Here is a 9391-nt window from a genome sequence, read left to right on the forward strand (position 1 = left end):
TTCGAGGACGACAAGATCTCGCTCACTGTGCCCTTCGGCAAGATCCTCATCACTCTCTCCATCATCATCATCCCACTCTTCGTCGGATTCGCCGTCAAGAAATGGGCCCCCAAAGTGGCCAAGGTAACTGCCGTGACACGAAACGAAATATTTTTAGTTCACAAGGGGCAGTGAGTTTAGCACAACTGTGCCTTGGTCTTTTTTGTTGTTTGTTTGTTTGTTGTCTGTTTTTATTTTTTTTATTAAAAAAAAAAAATTACGTCCAGCACTTCAGGGCAAAAAAAAAACGAACAATGAAAAATAAGCAAACGACACGTAACGAAATATTTAGTTCACGAGGGCAGGGAGTTAAGCACAACTGTGCCTTGGTTTTTGTTTGTTTGTTTTTTACGTCCAGCCCTTGAGGGCACAAAAACGAACGATAAGCAATAAGTCAGTGATACGAAACGAACTATTTTGTTCACGAGGGCAGGCAGTTAAGCACAACTGTGCCATGCTATTTTACGTGTAGCTTTTAAGGGCAAAAAACGAACAACAACAACAACAAAAAAAGCAAGCAAGCGTGCGTGCGCGCGCACACACACAGACACACACACGCACGCATATCGCACACACATACATGTACGCATGCACGCACGCACGCACGCACACACACACACACACACACACACACACACACACACACACACATGAAAAAATAATTATGAATGAAAATGTGCGCTTAATCTATTTATGTTCAAAGACACTTCGTTTTGGAAAACGTCAGAGAGACAGACAGACAGAGTATGTGTGTGTGTGTGTGTGTGTGTGTGTGTGTGTGTGTGTGTGTGTGCTTGAGAGAGAGAGAGAGAGAGAGAAACTTGGAGAGGGGTTTGTGAGCTTTGCATGGGAGTGTTTTGCTGGAAAGATGTTTGTCCGATGGAACACATTAGCGTAGTACTCAGATGGCATAAATCATATTTGGGGGTGGTAGAAAACTAACGATGAAACGAATGCAGTATAATCAATAGAACTGTGCAATCAACAACCATCTACCTGCAGATCTAGTCATCAGCCCCATCCACATGTAATATGTGGCTTCTGTTCAGACGTGTGTGGTGTGTGTTTGTGTGTGTGTGTGAGTGTGCGTGCGTGCGTGCATATATGTGTGTGTGTGTGTGTGTGTGTGTGCAGTGCGTGCATGTGTGAGTATGCACATTGATATACACTGGTATGTATCCTAATTTCTACTGTATTTGTGTTTGTGTATGATTTTCGATTTATGTTCGTACCTTGTTATGTACTATCCCCCCCCCCCCCCCCCCCACACACACACACCCATTAGTCCTTGTGACCCCGGTACACATGGTAATAAAGACATATTCTGTTCTATTCTATTCTGTTTTACAACCGGATATCAGGGCTACAGTTGAATTAATTCACTATTGAACTTGGCTGTTGCTCCAACGTTCTCACGCTTTCACTAGGAAGCTTGTGAGTGAGCGCTTGTGGGCTATAGGCTTTCACTGACAAATGGAATAAAGATTATTAAAAGCTTTAACAATATAGCCAACGTGAAGCTCGCATTCAGAAGGTTACGAGTTTGAATCATGGACGCCCCCACCACATCCAACAACAACAACAAAAAAAAGTTTATTTTTGCTGCCTATGGCCTATGGCATTTAGTGTCAGAGTAGTGTTAGACAGGTTCCCCCTCCCCCTCCTCCTCCACACACATGGAATAGTTAACCCCCTCAAACATTTCACTTAAAGTGTGTGTCAACGTTAAACCTGAATGTAAGTACCGGTGACCAGCTAACTTCAGTGGCCATGTCCAATCCAAAAAAAAGAAAAAAAAAGAGATATTGAAAGAAACAAAAATACGAAGACCTTAACGGGTGTGTTAAATGTGATAGACAATGAAAAGAAATGATGACAGAAAACACAAAAGACCTCAACAAATGTTACAAATGACAGAGACAGTTTTAAAAACAAAAAAAAACAAAAAAAAACACGGCGACAGAAAACACGGCAAAAGACCTCAACAGTTGTGGGAAATCATGAAATAGACAATTTAACAGAAAATATCGACAGAAACCACAAAAGACCTCAACAGCTGTGAGAAATGAAATGGACAAATAAAAAAGAAACAATGACAGAAAACACAAAAGAAAGGGAAACAGCCAAAAAGAAACACACAGAGTGTAAAAATTTGTTGTTTTTTGTTGTTGTTTTTTGCTTGTTTGGTTTTGTTTGGTTTTGTTGTTGTTGTTGTTGTTGTTTCTGAAAACAGGTGTGCTGAGGAGTATAATGGAAATGTCTGCATGCTTTGACGCTTTCTTGAAACAGAAGCTGTTGGAGGTGGTGGTGGTGGTGGTGTTACTGTTGTTATTGCTATTGTTGTGATTGCGGTTGTTATTGTATCACCATTTCATTGTCTCTCTCTTTTTTTTTTCTCTCCTTTTCTTTTATCTTATTTTTTTTCTTATTTTCTTTCTTTTTTTTTATCTTGTTTTATTTTGTTTTTTGTTCCCTCATCCCAATTGATTCCGGTCCTCAAAATCCTGAAAACTTTTCACCTTCGTTGCTGTTACTGTTGTTGTTGCTGTTGCTGTTGTTCTTGTTGCATCACCATTTCACAGTTCTCTTTTTTTTTCTTTTTTCCTTTTTTGTTTGTCTTTCTTCCCTTTTTTTTTTTCTTTTTTCTTTTTTTTTTATTCCCTCAAACGGTGGATCCCTACGTTACTGACACCCTTCAGCCTCATCGCCATTCTGGTCCTGGTGACGTTCGGGTTGTTCTTTCTTTCATACTTTACTTCTTCCTCCCTTTCTTTCTTTGTTTGCTTCTTCCTCCCTTTCTTTCTTTCTTTGCTTCTTCCTCCCTTTCTTTCTGTCTTTACTTCTTCCTCCCTTTCTTTGCTTCTTCCTCCCTTTCTCTCTTTCTTTACTTCTTCCTCCCTTTCTTTCTTTCTTTCTTTACTTCTTCCTCCCTTTCTTTCTTTCTTTGCTTCTTCCTCCCTTTCTTTCTTTACTTCTTCCTCCCCTTTCTTTCTTTCTTTACTTCTTCCTCCCTTTCTTTCTTTCTTTTCTTCTTCCTCCCATCCTTTCATTCTTTCTTTTCTTCTTCCTCCCTTTCTTTCTTTCTTTCTTTCTTTACTTCTTCCTCCCTTTCTTTCTTTCTTTCTTTCTTTCTTTACTTCTTCCTCCCTTTCTTTCTTTCTTTCTTTCTTTCTTTCTTTCTTTACTTCTTCCTCCCTTTCTTTCTTTCTTTCTTTCTTTACTTCTTCCTCCCTTTCTTTCTTTCTTTCTTTCTTTCTTTACTTCTTCCTCCCTTTCCTTCTTTCTTTTCTTCTTCCTCCCATCCTTTCATTCTTTCTTTTCTTCTTCCTCCCATCCTTTCTTTCTTTACTTCTTCCTCCCTTTCTTTCTTTCTTTTCTTCTTCCTCCCATCCTTTCTTTCTGTCTTTACTTCTTCCTCCCTTTCTTTCTTTACTTCTTCCTTTCATTCTTTCTTTACTTCTTCCTCCCTTTCTTTTTTTCTTTACTTCTTCCTCCCCTTTCTTTCTTCCTTACTTCTTCCTCCCTTTCTTTCTTTCTTTGCTTCTTCCTCCCTTTCTTTCTTTCTTTCTTTCTTTGCTTCTTCCTCCCATCCTTTCTTTCTGTCTTTACTTCTTCCTCCCTTTCTTTCTTTACTTCTTCCTCCCTTTCTTTCTTTCTTTGCTTCTTCCTCCCATCCTTTCTTTCTGTCTTTACTTCTTCCTCCGTTTCATTCTTTCTTTTCTTCTTCCTCCCATCCTTTCTTTCTGTCTTAACTTCTTCCTCCCTTTCTTTCTTTCTTTACTTCTTCCTCCCTTTCTTTCTTTCTTTTCTTCTTCCTCCCATCCTTTCTTTCTGTCTTTACTTCTTCCTCCCTTTCTTTCTTTACTTCTTCCTTTCATTCTTTCTTTCTTTACTTCTTCCTCCCTTTCTTTTTTTCTTTACTTCTTCCTCCCCTTTCTTTCTTCCTTACTTCTTCCTCCCTTTCTTTCTTTCTTTGCTTCTTCCTCCCTTTCTGTCTTTCTTTCATTCTTTGCTTCTTCCTCCCATCCTTTCTTTCTTTCTTTGCTTCTTCCTCCCTTTCTGTCTTTCTTTCATTCTTTGCTTCTTCCTCCCATCCTTTCTTTCTTTACTTCATCCTCCCTTTCTTTCTTTACTTCTTCCTCCCCTTTTTTCTTTCTTTGCTTCTTCCTCTCTTTCTTTACTTCTCTTCCTTTCTTTCTTTACTTCTTCCTCCCTTTCTTTCTTTCTTTCTTTCTTTACTCCTTCCTCTCTTTCTTTCTTTTTCTTTTTTTTATAATATTTTGAGATTCTCAGATTACTCAGCTGATCGGTTTTGGTTTTGTGGTTTTGCTTTGATTTGATGTTGTCGTTGTTGTTGTTGTTTCTTTTCAAGTTGTCTTCTTGTCCCTCCCCTCCCTCACCCCCACCCCCTCCTCCCCTACCTCCTCAAAACAGTGGGTCCTCAAACTGCTCAAACCCTTCACGCTGATCGCCATCCTCTTCCTGGTGACGTTCGGGGTCTACACCAACCTCTACGTCTTCCGCCTCTTCTCCCCACGCACCTTGCTGGCCGGGTGCCTGCTGCCCTACATCGGCTACACCGTGGGCGGCACCGTCGCCCTCATCCTCCGCCAGCCCTGCTACAGGGCCAAGACCATCGCCATCGAGACCGGCATCCAGAACACAAGCATCGGTTACCTGCTCCTGGTCTTCTCCCTACCGAAGCCGGACGGGGACATGGCGGCCGTGGGGCCCATGGCTTCCGCCCTGATGACGCCACTTCCGCTCCTTCTGCTGGTGGTGGTGTACCTGTTGTACAAGCGGTTTTGCAAGAAGAAGAAAGGGAAGAAGGGAGAGGGCGAGAATGGTGGGCCTGTTGATGGTAGAAGGGGAGAAAAAGAAGAAGAGGCGGTTGCTTTGAAAGAGGGGGAGGTGGATATTGTTGGTGAGGCGAAGGAGGAGAAAAACGGAAATGTAGTGAAGTATGATTCTGGTGAGAATACTGTTTGAAGGTGAGGCAGGGGGTGTGGAGGGGTGGGGGGCAAGGGGTTGAGTGGAGGGGAGGCGGGGTAGTGGCGAGAAAGAGGGTGGAAAGGCGGGGGGGAAGAAGAAGAGGCTGTTGCTTTGAAAGAGGGTGACGGGGGTATTATTGTTGACGAGGAGAGGCAGCGGGAAGAGAAAAACAGGAATGTAGTGAAGTATGATTCTGGTGAGAATACTGTTTGAAGGTGAAGTGGGGAGAGGGGGGGGGGCATGGGGGCGGGGCTGTGGAGGGTCGGCAAGGGGTTGAAACTGGTGACAAAAACAGTATACATGTAGCATATAACAGAACGATCGAAAACGTAAAGCTTACTGGTTATTGCGACTGTATCAACACATCATGGTTAAAAATTAATTAGAAAATATTCGCATATTTTATTCATCACCAGGACTGCCTTATTTAATATATTTTTTAAAAGTACACAAACGTTATTTTCAGAAATGCGTAATACTTACACTTCTGTATGAGATGTAATTATTACAGGCAAAAAATCATGCGCATTTATTAATACCATTACTCAGTACCAGCAGTTCTGCTCTGTGTATGAGAAGGAAATAGAAACACACAGAGAGAAGAGAGGTGTATATAAGTGTGTGTGTGTGTGTGTGTGTGTGTGTGTGTGTGTGTGTGTGTGTGTGTGTGAATTGTGCATAGAGCTGACTACGGTATACAATCGCCTAGAAATCCATAGAGTTACGTACTGCTGATATCGTAATTATACATGCTTGTTACAAAATCATCACCTTCGTCTATCTCTGTTTACTGTCTGTTGTTCTAAAAACATACTAAAATGTTCCTTGCGTCAGATAAACCCTTGTAAAAGATGTTTACAGGCAAGTGATCGTGTCCACAACTGGTGAAAACTTCATTGTACTTTTATAATAAAACATAAATGCCACTAATCAGCATCTTCAGTTTTGCTCTGTGTGTGCTGGTGTGTGAGTAAGAAGCAGACAGACACTCAGACACTGACATAAAGAGAGAGACGGAGTTTGCTGTTATTGTTACAGAAGAGAGGAAAAAGAACGAATTTGCATTCCATCGCGGATCTCTCTCTCTCTCTCTCTCTCTCTCTCTCTCTCTCTCTCTGTGACGTTTACCGGCCAACATGAAAGGTGTCTTTGAACACAAATAGGTTAAGTGCAATTTATTGTAGTGCTGCACAACGCCGCAGGGTCCTCCATGCGAATCAACAGTTGATGTGAAGTCCTGATTCATGGCTTTCCGCTTTATGACCCATTACTTTCAGTTGTCCGCCCCACTCTAACACAAACACACACACACACACACACACACACACACACAACCTGTTTAACCTCTCGGACTCACCACCACCACCACCACTACCTCTCTCTCTCCCCACTCACCCCCCCACCCCCACCCCCACCCCCTATGTTTTGTGCATGCGTGTGCAATTTTGACAATATTGCTGTTGTGAATGTTTTAGCTTTCTTTTTTTTTTTCTTTTTTCTTTTTTTATTCTCTCTCTCTTCAATTTTTTTTTTTTTGCCCAGAGGGCCGTGTGCAAACAAGCGCACTATGCCTACTCCATTGCCCTCGTGAAATGACATTTCGTTCGTTCGTTTGCTCTCTCTCATTCTCTCTCTCTCTTTGTCTGTCTCTGTCTCTCTCTCTCTCCCTCTCTCTCTCTCCCTCTCTCTCTCTGTCGCGTGTGTTTCTCTCTCTTACTCACCTTCTTCTCTCCCTCCCCCACCTTCCCGTTCTGTGTAAGTGTGTGTGTTGTGGACGATGCTGAAAGTCACGCCTTTCTTGTATATAAGTGCCTTGCAACACATCAAAAAATGGGAAGCAACTATACTTTAAAACTATGCGTGACGTATCGAGTTGCATGGCATCGCATCGCATTGTATGCTTGTTTTCGTAAAGCTTTCTAGTGAAGACTTGATAGTTATAAAACAGCCAAAAGTATTTGTGATAATCCGGATTATCTCGAGCCCATCAGTAGTGCACTGCGTTTTCAGTGTAAATTTCTTCCTATTTCTTTTTCTTTTAAGAGAGTATGCATTTTTGTCTTGATCAAATCGCTGCTCGCCCATGCAGTGGTACATAAAAAAAGTATCAATATACGCTCTGCAATGCAGCGGACAGACTTTTACAATCCGTTATGCATTGTAAAACTGGTTTGGATTCATGTGGGGGAGGGAGGAGGATGAAGATTGATTGACTGAGGAGGATGAAGATTGATTGACTGATTGAATCTTTAATGGGTAAAGAATTAGGCGCAGTAAAGGCCTTTTTGCAATTCTGTACATGAATCCAAACCAGTTTTACGATGCATAATGGATTGTAAAAATCTGTCCGCTGCATTGCAGAGCGCATTCTGTCACGTTACTTTTACTGTGTACCACAGGATGATCAGGACAAGCTGGAATGTATACTCTCTCAAAGAAAAAAAAAGAAGAAGAAAAAGAAGGAAGAGAAGAAGGCAGAAGAACAAGAACAAAAATAAGAATGACTTTGAAGAGGTGGGTGAAGACAAGAGCAACAAGAACGACTTTGAAGAGGTAGGTAAGGAACAAGAAGCAACAAGAACGACTTTGAAGAGGTGGGTGAAGAACAAGAAGCAACAATAACGACTTTGAAGTGGTGGGTGAGGGACAAGAGCAACAAGAACGACTTTGAAGTGGTGGGTGAAGAACAAGAAGCAACAAGAACGACTTTGAAGAGGTGGGTGAAGAACAAGAGCAACAAGAACGACTTTGAAGTGGTGGGTGAAGAACAAGAGCAACAAGAACGAATTTGAAAAAAAAAAAAAGAAGAGGAGGAGGCAAAGGAGCAAGAACAGAAACTACTCTGATTTTGAAGAAGAATTAAGGAGAACGTGAGAAGAAAAGGATGGTGTTTGTGTGTGTGTGGGGGGGGGGGGGGGGCGAGGGGGGGGGGGGGGGGGGGACGAGGGGGGGGCGGGGGGATGACAAGAACACGGACGATTTAGAACAGGACGAGCAGGAGGAGGAACAAGAACAACAATAACGATAGAAAATTGTAGTCCTGTGCATCATCATCGTGAACATCACCAAAACAATAAATCTTTTTGCACTTCCAAACAAAATTCCAGTTAAGTCAAGGGTACATTATTTTCTGATCATGAGACAGGGACACAATAAACTGTGACTTTCCATCATCTATTTGCAGTTTTGCTTTTGGGTGAGTTGTTTTTGTTTTGTTTTTTTCCCTCCAGAAAATCATTGCCCTGTGATTAATAAAGCTTGTTCAGCCATGCACAATGCATTGGAGGACTTCCAAGGCCTTTGTGATTTGAATAGGTTACATGCATAGATAACAAAACGGCAAAACGAACAGGACACTTCAACACGCATACACATGCTTAGTTCTTATGCGAACACACACACACACACACACACACACACACACACACACACACACACACACACACACACACACACACGTACCACGTCAATTAAGTTGTGTAGTTATTTTCCTTGCTGGCCGCGCGGTCACAGGCTGACTATCATTATTTATTATGAGTATTATTGTTGTTGTTGTCGCCGGCTGCTATTGTTCTCGTTGTTATTTATCTATCTCTATACTACACATAGAATCTTACTTCACTTCATGTAAACGTTTTGCACGCTGATCCTTGGACAGGCTCTCAACTGAACCCTCAGTGATCGATCTGACAGTGTTCTGATCTGGTTTATACACCTCTTCCGTTTTTTTTTTGTTTTTTTTTCTTTTTTAAATAGATGTGGTGTTGCGTACATGAATCAGTCCGGCACACGCTGCTTTAACACCTCACTGAGTCCTTGAAACTGAAACTGAATCTATTATTGGCCCCGGCGATGGTCAGCGGTGATCAGTTGTACAGTATATTGTTCACTGTGACTGGTTGTCGGCCCGGGTGGTAAACTGATTTCACGCGATGAAACTGTCCAATCGTTCTGGGTAGATGATATCCCCAATAATTTTTGTTGTATTTTGATCTATTCTGTTTTATTCCTTGACTGGCGAACTGTCGTGAAATGGGTTCAATGTGGCAAGAATTAGACTGTAATGCTTATAGTAAATGGACTGAGTAATATATTTGGTTTTCCTGAACAAAAGTGATGCAGTCCAAAGGGGAAGAAGCCTAGATAAAGAATGATGACTGACATTCTGTTCTGTAATTTCAGTCTTATCTCAGTCAGGTGACAGCCCTTCACAGACAATTATTAAGCATACTCGATCGTTAGTGGCTGTCAAAGGGTTAAAGCCAGTGGCCGAAATGCTCCAAGGGACGCAACTACTGTCACGGAAGAGGAAGTTCCTGATCACATGAAGGTCATGTGACAGTTTGTGATAATGGCGTAA

At 41.8% G+C, this 9391-nt stretch overlaps 1 protein-coding gene across 4 annotated transcripts in view; it reads left to right on the forward strand.

The window, feature by feature from the left end:
- Window positions 1-5054, forward strand: part of LOC143285782 (uncharacterized) — a 22467-nt gene extending 17413 nt beyond the window's left edge. For all 4 annotated transcript variants that reach the window (XM_076593197.1, XM_076593198.1, XM_076593199.1 and 1 more), the window contains 2 exons: window positions 1-123; window positions 4474-5054. The exon at window positions 1-123 is cut by the window's left edge and continues 38 nt beyond it. In XM_076593197.1, coding sequence (XP_076449312.1) covers window positions 1-123; window positions 4474-5028 — 678 coding nt within the window. In that variant the 3' untranslated portion in view covers window positions 5029-5054. The remainder of the gene's footprint in view (window positions 124-4473) is intronic.
- The last annotated feature ends 4337 nt before the right edge of the window (window positions 5055-9391 follow it).

This window comes from Babylonia areolata, chromosome 9, assembly GCF_041734735.1.
Source record: "Babylonia areolata isolate BAREFJ2019XMU chromosome 9, ASM4173473v1, whole genome shotgun sequence".
In the NCBI taxonomy this organism is placed as follows: Eukaryota; Metazoa; Mollusca; class Gastropoda; order Neogastropoda; family Buccinidae; genus Babylonia; species Babylonia areolata.